Here is a 15,148-nt window from a genome sequence, read left to right on the forward strand (position 1 = left end):
TCTTATTAGATAAGTAGATTCACAAAAACACTTTATGAAAAGCCATTCCAGTGTCTCCTAAGCTGAAATGTGGCTCAGATGTTTCCAGAGTAAACAGATAGACCCCACTCTGCTAGAGTGAACATCGTTACCCAGCATTTCAGGTTAGTACCTCATTTCCATTTTCTGCCACTGGGATTATTTCTTTTGATCTTAAAACAGCTTTCGAAGTTGACTTCAGGGTGAAGGATGGGCTTTCTGTGAAGAAGACAGTATAATTTAGAGCTGGGGGTGTATCTCAGTGAGCAAGCACTTGTCTACCACTAGTGAGGAAGCCCCAGCACTACAAGAAAATGGAAATAAATAAGATTTGCCTGGAACAAATTCCACAGTGTTTAAACAGTTGTACACCTTGGGCAGTAGATATAATTACAAGCACAAAATTCATATGAATATATACTTTGGACAGAAAATTCACAAAATTTTCCAATAAGATGATAAAAATTTCCTCTAAGGGTAAATCCCTCATTATGCAACTAGGAAATAGGTGTTTAGATGTGGGAAAGGGATCTACAGTAAGTGACAAAAGAGGTAGGATGTTCTGTTAGATCAATCAGGTCTACAACACAAAGCTATTTACAAACATATATGAATATGTAACATACACAAGCATAGGAATTCAAACAAGAATCCCCAAATGAAAATCTCACAAGCTAGGGTACTCTCTCCTGAGACACGTATTCTTATGGAGGGAATAAAATATAAGAAGTTGATTGTGGAAAAGGGAAGAGGAAAGGAAAAACAGATATAACAGGAAAGGAAGAAAAAGAAGAGGTGGGGAGGATGGAGAAGCTTTGGTGGAACAGAGGGAAAGATGTAGCAAGGTTTGTGGACAGTTTTAAACAGGTAGGTAGAGAACCTACGGGGAGGACTAAAATGCTTAGATAACACTGTAAAGTACAAGGGCTAGGTCAGTAATTACCACGTGAGGTTTGTCTAGCTTGATGACCACCCCTGCCCCATCACCACAATCCCTCAACGATTTGTTTGTACTTTACTTTTGATATATAAAGATTATTAAGATTTTACACTTGTCAGTTAGTTTTACACACACACACACACACACACACACACACACACACACACACACACACACACACACAGAGGTGTATGTCTGTATTTGAGATAAAGTCTCACTATGTACCTCTGGCTGCCCTAGAACTCTGCGATCTACCATCCACCTGCCTTCGCCTCTAAGTATTGGGATTAAATATGCATGCAACCATGGCCAACTATTTTACAGGTATTAAGAAACTGTCTTTTTAATCTTAATTTTGAGAATGTGTGTAGGTTTTTAATGATGCTTTAATTAATCAACGCTGAGTTTGCTAAGATCGAAGTCTTCAAATAAATCATCATACAAAATGATAAAACAACCGTGAATAGTTTAATACAAAAAAAATCCTAACAAACACTTCACAGGAGTAACACTACTTATTTCCAAGTAATAATCAACAAGCCCTGGACAAAGCCACACAGGCCCAGAGAAGCTCAACCTTGTGGTGGTGTCATTTGTTGTCATTATGATGACGATGTCTTAGAATACTTTCAGCTCACTCACACACACATGAGATAAGCAAAAGCAGCATTACTGTTTTGTGTTCCCAAAGTAACAGCAGCCAGAACCATGTTACTTTAAGGTGAAAATTGTGGCCTCTAGTTTCAACTTAACCTTTTAATGTTGTATTTTTGAAATGATCTACTCAGAGATGGAATTCACACCCAACAAGATAGACCCTTTCTAAATTTTGATATATATATACTTTTGAAACCTGAAACCACCACCAAAACAAGGTATAGAATACTGTTATCTATCCACCTCAAAGTTCTTTCTCTTGTCTGTGTTTGTCTTTTGAGACAAGGTCTAACATAACTCAAGCTGGCCTTGAACTCCTGATCCTGTTGTTCTGCTTCTGAAGTACGAGAATTATGTGCATGTAATATTATGTCCAGTTTATCAACACAAGTTCTTTGATATTCCTTTCAATCTATCTCACTTCTGACCCCACAAAAATCAGTAGTTTATTGTCACTAAAGGTTATACATAAGCTGGGTATGGTGGCACATGCCTTTAATCCCAGCTCTTGGGAGGCAGCCTGTGGGTTCGAGGCAAGCCTGGTCTATGGAGTAAGTTCTAGGATAGATACACACACACACACACACACACACACACACACACACACACACACACACAAACACACACGGATTGATTAGATGTATCTCAGTGACAGAGCACTGAAGTACCATGCATAGCCAAGAGATCAATATCTAGCACTGAAAAAAGATTTGCCTTTTCAAGAATTTCAAATATAGGAATTATTTCTTGATTGTTAAGTTATACAGATAAGATACACACACACACACACACACACACACACACACACCCCACACACACACACACGAGCACACACATTCATCCGTTGGTGTAGCATAGAGCTGTTTGTAGTCCTGACCTATTATAAATAAAGCTGTGATGAGAATTTATGTTTTTATTATATGTAGCTATAATCCCAGCATTTGGAAAACTGAGGTAAAATTCTAAGGACCAGATTAGCCACTTAATTAGACCCTGTCAAATCAAGTCTGTTTAGATGAAGGTTTTCTTTTCTCTTGGAGAAATATATGGACAGACAAGGCTAGTCATACAAGACTGTAAATAATATTTTAAGAAACTGCCAAACTAAATTGTTTAGCCATTCTTAGTTACAAAGAACCCCAAGTTGCTACATGCCTGCACCAACATAACACCTTCCGTTCATTCTGGCTGTTCTATTGGATGTGCCCTATATTTCATTATGGGTTTACTTTCCCTTATGATAACACTACTTAGGGTATCTTGTTTGCTCACTTATTTCCTTATTTATATCAATGTAATTGTTTTCCGCTTTGGATTCTGTTTTGTTTTGTTGTGGAGTGTCCTGGATTGTGTATCTTCAAAACTCCATTTTGTTGCCATAACAGGTTTATTCTACTTGAAGTGTTACCATATCCATCCTTACTTTACCACAATCTGGCTAGCACTCTTTAATATGAGTTCACTTTTCGGTTATCTTATTTCCTTTAATGAGCTTCCTTTAGAGCCCAGGAGATGGCTCAGTGGCTACGGTGTTTGCTATGTAAACACGAGGACCTGAGTTTGGATTCCTAGCACTCACATTAAAGCTGGGCACAACCATCTGTAATCCCAGTGTTGGGGATGTGAAGATAGGAAGAAGATCCACAGGGCTTGCTGGACAAGCCCAGCTAAAATGCTGAGCTCCAGATTCAGAGAGACTACATTACAAACTTCCTGACATAAACGTCTGGCCCTCCACAGTATTCACAGGTGCATATGCACACACATCCCTACCTTTATTTGTGACAGTGAAGATCTGCTGGCAACTAATTTTGCTTATCTGAAAAAGCCTTAATATTGCTTCTATTTTTGTCCTTGAGATAGGATCTCACATTGCCCAGATGGCCTTAACTCGTAAACCTTGACTGATCAAGTCACTGAAACATCTTTGCCTGTCTTGCTTTTGGCAGCAACAGTGTTGGCCTTTGTAGCCACAGCCCTTTCCATTCCCCTTTCATTCAGATCTTGTATCCCTTTTGCTGTTTTTTGTTTTTGAGGCCTTTTCCCCCTCACATAGGCCAGGTCTTTAAAATTTGTATTTGGGTTTGTTTTTCTTTGCATAATCCAAAGAATCATAAACCACACAGAAGCCAATAGTCTTGTGGCCTTCAAAATGAGTTCTGAATAAAAACAAATAGAAAGATACCATCTGGTGTGGCTGTGGACATTTTGGCTACTCTTCTGTTTTCAGGCTGGTGCCTTTCTAGAGTGAAAGACATTTGCTTGCTCTATGTAGATGGTTGTTGTGAACTTCCTGATGATCCAGATTCATGATGGGAGTGACCCCCCTCCTGCCTGTTAATGATACATTCAATTTTCTTTTGGCTTACACAGCTCTAGCTGACAAATCTGTGAGGCCTTTGTTTCAACTTTGATTGCATCTTTTTCTTTTTTCACAGTGTGGAAGCATCAGGCATTTATTTGTATGCCAGCCTTGTACCGAGGTCATGCTAATCACCTTTGTAATGGTTCAATGCTAACATATGTAATTTTCTTGCTGGTTTTTAAGAGAATGAGCATGTGTGTTGATATGGTATTCTCAGTTTTGATTCTGCTTGAAGTTGACTGAATTTCTTGGCTGTGTGGATTATTCTTCTCAGCACTCAGAATGAGAGTATATGATTGACTTCCAATCCTAGAAAACTGTATCTTTTGATTCAAATTGGAGGTACAGAAAAGTGTTGTCACAAATCTTCATTTTCAAATGATATATGAATAACATTCCTCTATTCCTGATTCTATGCACATCCTCTCTGGCACTGTTATTATGAAGAAAAATGTATGACATGGGGAGAAGAGACTTACAATATTCTAACAACCTAGGTATCCGTTAAAGGGCGAACAGATAAAAAGATTATACCTGGGCTATTACTTGACCATAAAAGGAACTTATTATTAATTCAGAACAACATAAATAACCTGCCAAGGAACCACAGAGAAAAAAGCCAATCTCATGAGAGGTGTTGCATAATCACGCTGAAATGATCTCATTATAGAAAAGAAAGCAGATCAATGGCTGCCAGGACTAAGGACATGGGGTAGATGGTACGTGTGCCTTTAAGGAGGTAGCCTGAGGGAGCACTGGTGGCAGGACAGTTCTGTAATTTCTAGCAGTCACATAAACTCACATGCATTTTCTTAGAAAGAAGGCTGTAAAGGCACCCATACCTATGCTGTAGCTGGACAGGCCTTCTCTTGTCAGGTCAATAACAAAGTCAAATTTCTTCTCTACAGGCTGAAAAGATTTTGTAAAAAGAATTAAGTTTAACAGCAGAAAAACGTTTTTTAAAATAGGAAAACACATTTTTATTTTTCAGTGCTAAGGACTGAACCTTGGCCTTGTTCAAGCTTGTCACTCCTAAATTAACCCAGCTCCACCTGATCAGATGTGGGTCCTCAATGTTCTCTCACTTGTTGGGGCTCACTGTGTGATGATGGTGCAGCTCTGTATGTACAACTGCTGAACACTGATAGGAATCTGCTCTTGCTAATTCTATGGCCCATCACCAGTCTCTCTGCAAATATTCATTCTTCCTCACCTGCCTAAGGCAACTTAGAAATTTATCTGATTGGCTGTAATAATGATCTGACAGCCAATAGCCAGGGCAAGAAGTGGACGGTGGAACTTCTAGGTAGAGAGGGACAGTGGGAAAAGGAACAGACACAGGAGATTTACAGAGGTGAATTGATGGGACAAACGGAGAGCTGGCCATGTGGTGGGACATGTACCAGTATCAGGCATTGTACTTGTGAGACTGTCCAGTAAAATGCCTAAGCTTTAAAATATTAAAAAGCCTCTGTGTCATTATATCATTGGTGGGTCCAAGATAGTCCTACTACAGAGACACTGATAAAATATTCCAGTGTCTGAAAATATGGTTAAGAATCTCAATGGGGGCTGGGGATTTAGCTCAGTGGTAGAGCGCTTGCCTAGCAAGCGCAAGGCCCTGGGTTCGGTCCCCAGCTCTGAAAAAAAGAAAAAGAAAAAAAAAAAAAAAAAAGGATTGGTAGATGTGTGTCTTTCTGAAATCTATGTAGCTGCTTGTTTTTCCGTGTGCAAGTTGGCCTAGAATCTGGATTCACAAACTACTCTTACATTACTTTGTGTCACTGGATGGGGCAGTTCACCCAGACTAAAGGTGGATAACAAAACTCACTCCCTACAACATGCTGCAACACTGCAGTTCCCACAGCATGAACACCCAGAGGACATTCAGAGAGCAGCACTCACTCACCGCAACTTCACTCCTGACATTAGGAGAATTGCTGACATTTCTTGATTTATTTTTTCTAATTTCTGGAAGAAAAGAATAGAAAACACGAATACATCCAGTTAAATGTATTAAACTATTAAACATGGACTTTGCAATACAAATACAAACACCCAAACACAAACAACGACAGGGATACTGATTTACTATATAATAAAAGAACTAAATTTATCCCGAAAACTGATAAACAAGTTTAAAACTTTGACGTGGATGGAATGCAGCCCACTTGTGCCTGCAGCTTTACGCCTGTCTGGCGGCCCACTTCTCTCTAGACGGTATTCACCTTAGCACCTGCAACTGTGTCTGAGGGCTCTGAGCGCTTGAGGAGCACCTTCTTACAATGTGCACTTCCCCGTTTCTCTAGAGCGCTTTAATTTACAAACTGTTGAGATAAATAGTTTTATACGTGGGGTAGGGGAGCATCTGATATTAAGATATAAATATTCCAACACAGCAAAACCTGACATGAACATAGGAAATTCTGAATAAGAAATGGTGGGCAAGCAATATGCCATTTTAAAGTTAGGAAAGCTAGAAAATTTTCTACAAAATGAGGTATTTTGGCAAATGCTTATAACCCCAGCCCCTGGAAAGTGGTAGCAGGAAGATCAGAAATTCAGTGCTTCCTTACCTACAGTTTTTATATCTTGTGAATGAAATGTTACATACACATACAACATACAGATACATTTTAAGCAGAGTTCTACAAGGGTAACCTATGTCATTTAAAAAGATTTTTAAACAAAAAGCAATCTTTAAAACCAAAAGAAATTTAAAAAAAAAGTTCAAAATAGTTACTAAAGAATAAACTTTCAATCTAAACTAGGCTGTTAAATGATCGACAGACAAATTACCACCACCACCAATAAAAGGCAAACAAAGCAGATACGCATACAAGTTGTATAAGCATTAGATAAATATGTAACATTAGATCAACACAGTAATGAAGCAAGCAAAAGGCTTGAAGCCGATAGATACAAGAATAAAAAAGTCAATTTTATTAATGAATCACTGATTTTAATAAGGTATTAAAGTCTGTAATCACAGATATAAACTAAAAGATTTGAGTTGACAATTTTATACCTTGTTAAAAGATAATGGATTGGGCTGGAGAGATGGCTCAGAAGGGCACTGACTGTTCTTCCAGAGGTCATGAGTTCAATTCCCAGCAACTACATGGTGGCTCATAACCACCTGTAATGGGATCTGATGCCCTCTTCTGGTGTCTGAAGACAGTTACAGTGTACTCACATAAAATAAATAAATCTTTTTAAAAAAAAAAAAAAAAAAGGTAATGGGTCTAGAGAGATGGCTTAGAGGTTAAGGGCACTTGCTAATCTTCCAGAGGATCAGAGTTCAGTTCCTAGCACCCACAAAAGGTGGCTCATAACTGCCCACAACTCCAGCCAGAGGAGTCACTGTCCTTTCTGGCCTCCCAGGCATCCACACACATGAGGTATACACTCAGACAAACACACATACACATAAATAAAAATAAAAATCTTTTAAAAGGCCTAGGGATTTAGCTCAGTGGTAGAGCGCTTGCCTAGAAAGCGCAAGGCCCTGGGTTCAGTCCTCAGCTCCAAAAAAAATTAAAAAAAAATAATAATAAAAAAAAAATCTTTTAAAAAGCCATTGTTCATTCTTCATTTTTAAGCTTTCTAATTTGATAGGTCATACCTGTTGGATCTGATGTAATTGGAGTTGTCAAATTAGGATTTTCCACAGAAATCAACATAACATCATCGTTACTAAAATGGTTAAAAAAAAAAAAAAGCATGCATTATCAGGCTTAATCTGCAGTTAATGGTCAGAACTCCTCTAATTTCTTATTTAATAATGCTATTTACCAAATGTATTAATTAATTTATCTTTGAGTTCAGGACAACATGTAAGAATCAGTTCTCTCTGTGGAGATCACGTGGATTTCAGGTGATTAATTAGCCTTGGCAATAATTACCTTAACTTGCTAAGTGAGTTGTAGAACCAGCCCTACCTGATTTACCTGAACTACTGTGTGAGGACATAAAATTAAATACTTAACAAACCTCATGTACTATCAGTTCATTTATATGATCTGCAGCACGTGGAGTGCTGGCAAGATGGCTCTACAGGTTAGGGCCCTTGATGTCAAACTTGATGGCCTGAATAAATTCAGTCTCAGCAACCCCTAGAGTAGAAATGCTTTGTCCTCTGACACCCACAAGTGACATGGCACAGACCCATACCCATATGTTCTTTTGAAGTACAAGAAAATTCAGTAATAGATACATAAAACTTGGTAGGAATACAGTCACAGTACTTACAATATATTAATATACCAGATGCATAAGTATATGAAATATCACTTTAATGCAGAGTTCTGTTCATAAAAATATTTATAACCAAAAAAAAAATATTAAGACCCATAAAGACACAGACTTTTAAAGGACACGTGACTGAGGCTGGGCATTCCATTTATCAGTGGTCCCAGCACTCAGGAGGCTAGACTGAAGAAACAAAAATTACAAGACTATAGCTACCACTACTTTACCACTAATTCTAAGCCTGAAATTCTTGCTACCATTTCAACCCATACTTTTATGACATAGAATTTTTATTAAGAATTTTGTTAAAATATAGTAACTACATTGTTAAAATGCTAGATTAATTTTGCATAACTCAAAAAAAATCTTATGTCGTATTTTTAGTATTTATATTCAGGATTCACTTTGATTCAAATTTTATATATAAAGAGCTGAGGGCCAGGTGTGGTGGTACAGGAGGTACAGGAGGCAGAGATCTCTGTGGATCTCTGAGGTCAAGGCTAGCATAGTCTACAGGGCGAGTTCCAAGATAGTCAGGGCTATGTAGAGAAACTTTTGTCTCAAACCAAACCAAACCAAACCAAACCAAACCAAACCAAACCAAACCAACCAACCAACCAACAAACAAATAAACCAAAACCAAAATGAGCTGAAGTTTATAAGTATTATTCGTAAGTATTATTAATTTTTTTTGAGCCAGCATGTTATAGAGTCTAACTGGTCTCACTCATTATGTAGCTAAGAATGACACTTTTCCCTTCTAGTTATCCCAAGGAATATTTTTTTTTAAAAAAGAGAATATTTTCTTTATAAATTACCATGACATCTTCCTTACAAATTAAGGGAGTCCATGGGTCACATTAACGTACACATTGATCTACATGCTTCTCCATGCAACCACTGCCTTAATTACTACTGCTCTAGTAGGTCCTGAATGAAGGGAGTCTACCAACCTTGTTTCTGTTTTTGGGCATTATTTACCATTCGGGTCTTTTTATTTCTCTAAGTTTTACTCAGTTTGATAGCATGGATCTTGATATTACATTAAACATAGATGACAATTAGTATCAAGCAACATCGTAACAACGGTCAGCATGCTAAGTCATGAGCGTGACACATTCTATCCTTTATTTAGGTCTCCTATAATTTGGCAATACTTTGTGGTCTAATTAGGGTTTACACATATTTTGGTTTACTGATAATACAGCAAATAGCAATGTTTCAATTCCAATAGGCTTTTTCAGGCCAGACATGGTGGTGCAGCAGATAATTTCAGAGGTCAGCATGGTCTATATAACAAGTTCCAGCCGAACAGCTATACAGTGAAACAGAGTCTAAAAAAAAAAGTTTCCACAAACAAAAAGTATTTCATATTTACCCACACTTGTCTAACTCTGGAAGTCTTTATTATTCTTCATATATCCAAACATTTTCTCCAACCTGCAACTGACCCACATTACTGTGGATTGATCATGGTCTATTGATAAAGACATAATTTAGCAACCAGGGATAACCACTGCAGTTAAGCAACAGCATCCATGGATTTTACACCGCAATGTTGAGTAAAAGAAATCAAGAGATACATTATTCATGACTGTGATCCCATGTGTACAAAGTCAAGAAACAAGCAAAACCAATTCATGGTGCTGGATCCCACCAGCGGTAGAGTAATGGTGGCAATAGTCAGACTAGTGATTGGTACACGAGGCATACAGTAGGCAAGGCATCACTGATGCTTCCATCTCTGACAGACGAGGTAGCCCTGCTGGCTTGGAGGTGCTGTGCTCTTTCCTCCCTCCATTTCCTCACAGCATTGCAGATGTGTACGTAGTCCTATGCTCAGCAACTCCTAGTATTTCTCAATGGTTTATTTTGTGAAAATTCAATATTCTTGTTACATTTTGCTAGAATTCAATTAATGATATATGTACCTTGGGCCAATGAGATGATCTGAAGGTAAAAGGCACTTGTCATCAGGGCTGATGTATCCTGAGACACACATGAAGAAAGGATAAAACTAACTCCTGAAAGCTGTCCTCTTAGCTTCATACATGTGAGAACATGCATGCTGTCATGGATTGAATAAAAATGATCCCCCAAAACTCGTAAGGAATGGCATTATTGAGGGTGTGGCCTTGTTGGAGGAAGTATGTCACTAAGGGCCACCCCTTTTGAGGTTTTAGAAGTTCAAGCCCAGGCCTAGTGGCTTACTCTCTCTGCATGCTGCCTTTCCATACGGATTTAGAACACTCAGCTATTTCCCCAGCACCAGGTCTACCTGCATGCCACCAAACTTCCCACCATTCATGGATTTTTTTTCTTTTCTTTTTTAAGATTTAGCTATTCATTATATATAAGCACTCTGCCTGCATGAATGCCTACATGCCAGAAGAGGGCTCCAGATCTCATTATAGATGATTATGAGTCACCACGAGGTTGCTGGGACTTGAACTCAGGATTTCAGGAAGAGCAGCTACTGCTCTTAACCTCTGAGCCATCTCTCCAATCATATTTCCTACCATTATGATAATATATATAGAATTAATAATTTTTCCATGAAATGTTATCATATGGTAGATAAGAACATTGTTTCCAGAGACTAAATCTCTGGATTTTGACTTGCTAATTATTAGTGTGCTTTTGTTTCCCTGTTTATAAAACGTATAAATTGTATAGGGTTGGAGATGTAGCTAAGTGGTAGAGTGTAGTGGGCTTTTGGCCTAATGCTGCTTGAATTTTAATGTTAATTGGGTTCCCAAAATTGTTTGCAGGAGAGAGTCTGCACATAAGCACTGAAGGACAGTGCCCCCAATTAATTCTGATTAGTAAATAGCCAGTAGCCAATAGCTGAAGAGAAGAGATATAGGTGGGGTTTAGGATTCTCGGGCTTGGGACAGGAAGGAAATCCAAGAGAATGTGGAGGAGAGGAGAGACACCATGCCTGAGAAGAGTGCAGGACAGAGGGGCATGGCCACCATGTGAAGGAGCCATGAGAGCATGGCCCAGTTGTGCAGCCCTCTGGGTCCAGAGCATCCAAGATAGAACATAGAGTAACTTGGGAGTAACCTCATGGTTAGGCAGTGGCCCACCTACTGAGGTGCTTAAGGTATATTAAAATATAAAGGATGAATGTGTGTTTCATTCGGGAACGTAAACTACTGAGGTGGGGAATGAACCTGTTGCTGGGAATTTTTTTTTAAAAATATTTAATGCAACAGATGGTGTCCAACATGTCTGGCAAGAACACAATTTTGGAAATTCCCAAATGGAACATGCATGCCTTCCCTTTAAAATTAAGAGGCTGGGGGGTTGGGGATTTATCTCAGTGGTAGCGAGCGCTTGCCTAGGGCGCAAGGCCCTGGGTTGGGTCCCCAGCTCAAAAAAAAAGAACCAAAAAAAAAAAAAAAAAAAAAAAAGAGGCTGGGAATAATTGGGTTTCTCAGCCAAGCCAAGGCAAGCCATGTAGTTTCTCCTTAAGCCAGGCAGGTTTGGAACTAGGGGAGAAGTTCATACTAGTTTGGAATGAATGACTCTTGGTTTGTGGCTTAAAGCTAGGACACATCCAGGCTGACCCAGGGACATGGGCAGCAGGCTAGTGATTCAATGGGACACTCTCCCAGGTTCTGGGCTGCTGTGAGAGCTTAAGTCAGGGATACTAATGGCTCCTGCTGGGAGAAAGGCAGGCTGCAGAGAGCTTGAACAAGATGGGAATGGAGAAGTTGATGGAAAATTAAGTCAAAGTTTCACAAGCAATTCTTGGGAAATCTGGGATAGCTTAGCATGGCATTCATTCATAAATTATCCTGAAAATAGGTTCATACAGAAAATAAAAGGGAATTTAATTGAAGTCAAATACTTAGGAATGGATGTTAATCCAAGTTATTTAAAGAGAAAGGGGATATAATTATATACTCATAGCTACTAATCTCTTTAGAAGGAAGAAGTAAAGGAAAATGACATTGTTTTAAGAATGGAAGGGATAAATAGTGGTAATTGCTTTAAGTGTTTTTAAAATAAAGAAATTCAGGCCTTTGATTTTAAATGTAGGGAAAAAATGCATGGAGATAGAGAGAAACCCTATCTCAACAAATATTAATCTCCATAGAAGGGAGAAATAAAGGAAAATTACACTGTCTTAATTGTTAAAGTTATATAAGAGAAAAGGGATATAATTATATATCTACAGATACTAATCTCCTTAGAAGGGAGGAATAAAGGAAAATTTTATTGTCTTAAGGATAAAAGGGAGAAATAGTGGTAGTTGTTTATACTTGGAAAAACAAAGCCAGGCATTTGATCACAAAGTAGGAAACAAAGGTATAGAGATAGAGAAAAACCCTATCTCAACTGATAATGATAATTGTTTAAAATTGTTTTAATTACTTTGAGTTGTTTTAATTATCAAAATGAAGGTGGTTATAAGTTTCATGGTATTAATGACATTACTAATCCTCTGGGAGAAAGGTCAAAACAGAGCAGGCCCTAAGAAAAGGGAGGCTACAAAACTGAACCAATCAATTTTGGGTTACTGGACCAAGGATATGTTATTTTGGGAGAGAGATTCTGTATTGTATTAACAGGAACGGAGAAAAGGCTTTGGCCCACTCTAAAGTAATATGTATCAGATATGATAGGGGAAGACTCCCTGAAGATCTTCCCTACAGACAGGAAAGAAAAATTCAGGATGACTAAACAGGACAGGTAGCATAATTGCTGATCCTTCCACAGGGGAACAATCCTGAAATTGGCTGAGACATAAGAATGTCTCTAGCCAGGGGAACACCCATATAGAAGGGGAGGGGGAGGGGCTGGGGGATGTTGGCCTGGAAACTGGGAAGGGGAATAACAATCAAAATGTAAATAAGAAATACTCAAGTTAATAAAGATGGAAAAAAAAAAAAAAAAAGAATGCCTCTAACCAAAACTTCAGCTAAATTTGTCAATAAATCTTGATGGTTACAAAATACTTAAAATTGATCATGCCATTCTTCACGTGGCATGAAAGAAGATTTATTACAATTGGTTATTGATCTAACTGACTCATCAAGACAGCTGTCTTTTACCTGTTCAAACAAGAAAAAATCCCCCTTAACTTATCTGTGCACCTTGCACATTCCATACGAATATCTTTATAGAACTAAAAACTGGTTGTAAGATTCATATATTGCAGAATGAAACACCAAGATGCAGATCTGACAAGATTCATCCTCAAGGATGCTGAGATGATAGGAATTTGTCACCAGGATTTATTTAATTCTATAAAGAATTTTCAGTATTATTCAAACAGTAAATAGCTAAAAGAAGTCAAGGTTAAACAGTTCAGATATAAGGAGCCAGCAGAGCGTGGTCTAGTTGGGCAGCCCCCTGGGTCCAGAGTAGCCAAGCTAAAACATGGACTTAGTAAGTAATAAAGCAGCTACTGAGCCACCATAGGCATGTTCAAATATAAAGGTTGAGCGTGAGCCTTTCATTCAGAACCTAAACTATTGAAATGGGTAGCAAGCCCACTACCCATTTTTTAATTCAACAGTAGAGCACTTTGGCATATGCTAGGCCCTTAGTTCTACCCCTAGCAAGATGTGAAGAAGGAAAGGGATAGAAGAGAAAGAGAACTGAATTTAAAAATAGTGGTTTTTAAGCTTTATTACTTTATTTTTTTCCTTTTTTTCTTTATTAACTTGAGTATTTCTTATTTACATTTCAAATGTGTCCCCTTCCCGGTTTCCTGGCCAACATCCCCCTAACCCCTCCCCCTCCCCTTCTATATGGGTGTTCCCCTCCCCATCCTCCCCCCATTACCGCCCTCCCCCCAACAATCACGTTCACTGGGGGTTCAGTCTTGGCAGGACTAAGGGTTTCCCCTTCCACTGGTGCTCTTACTAGGCTATTCATTGCTAACTATGAGGTTGGAGTCCAGGGTCAGTCCATGTATAGTCTTTGGGTAGTGGCTTAGTCCCTGGAAGCTCTGGTTGCTTGGCATTGTTGTTCATATGGGGTCTCGACCCCTTCAAGCTCTTCAGTCCTTTCTCTGATTCCTTCAACGGGGTCCCGTTCTCAGTTCAGTGGTTTGCTGCTGGCATTCGCCTATGTATTTGCTGTATTCTGGCTGTGTCTCTCACTGTGTGTTTTACCTGCATATATGTATACGTACTGTGTATGTCTGATACTTTGAATGCCAGAAGAGGGTGCTGAATCCCCTGAAATTTGAGTTGCAGATGGTTCTAATATACAATGTGGGCAACTAAAAACTGAATTCAGATTCTCTAAAGAACAGTAAATGCTCCTCCTGGTAGAACCATATCTCTAGCCCTAAACTTTATCATGTAAGTATATGTGAGTATTCACATATGACACACGTCATGGCATAAAGATAAAGATTAGATGGCCAACTCTGTAAAATGGAGCTCTTCTTCGGAAACCTTTATGTGGGCTCCAAAAATTGAACTCAAATCATCAGGCTTTAAAGCAAGTTTGTTTTTACTTACTGGGCCATTTCACTGACCCCTAAATAAGCAGTATTGGGTTTTAGAGATAGGGCTACAAAGAGATGTAGCCCTGGCTGGCTTCAAGCTCACAGAATTCTGCCTGCCTCTATTTCCTGAGTGCCTGTGCTAAGCAGAAGGTGCTTAGTAATCATAGTGGACTGGCATGAAGTCCAAAATCACAATAAAACATCTCAGAGGTGGACTATAGGATACACCTGAGAGTCTATTCGAGACTGGAGCTGTGTCACAAGAATAGGGGGAAATAAAAGATTGTCTTATAAAGATTATACAAATAAGTTTCTGCTCAGCTCCTGATGCTGGAGTGTTGTCCTACTTATCTAATGCTATATAACAGTTTATCTAAGACCACAATGACTTTTAAACAAGAGAAAAAAAAACTCAAATCCTTATTGGGAGAGCCTGGCTTAAGGT

The 15,148-nt window shown here is 38.7% G+C and overlaps 1 protein-coding gene across 1 annotated transcript in view; it reads right to left on the minus strand.

The window, feature by feature from the left end:
* The window catches only part of Atf7ip2 (activating transcription factor 7 interacting protein 2), a 46,608-nt gene that overhangs the window by 12,042 nt on the left and 19,418 nt on the right, over window positions 1–15,148 (minus strand). The window contains exons 7-9 of the mRNA XM_032913695.1: window positions 7,606–7,676; window positions 5,890–5,951; window positions 4,823–4,889 (exon numbers count right to left, since the gene is read on the minus strand). Coding sequence (XP_032769586.1) covers window positions 4,823–4,889; window positions 5,890–5,951; window positions 7,606–7,676 — 200 coding nt within the window. The remainder of the gene's footprint in view (window positions 1–4,822; window positions 4,890–5,889; window positions 5,952–7,605; window positions 7,677–15,148) is intronic.

The sequence above is a fragment of the Rattus rattus genome, chromosome 9 (assembly GCF_011064425.1).
Source record: "Rattus rattus isolate New Zealand chromosome 9, Rrattus_CSIRO_v1, whole genome shotgun sequence".
NCBI lineage: Eukaryota > Metazoa > Chordata > Mammalia > Rodentia > Muridae > Rattus > Rattus rattus.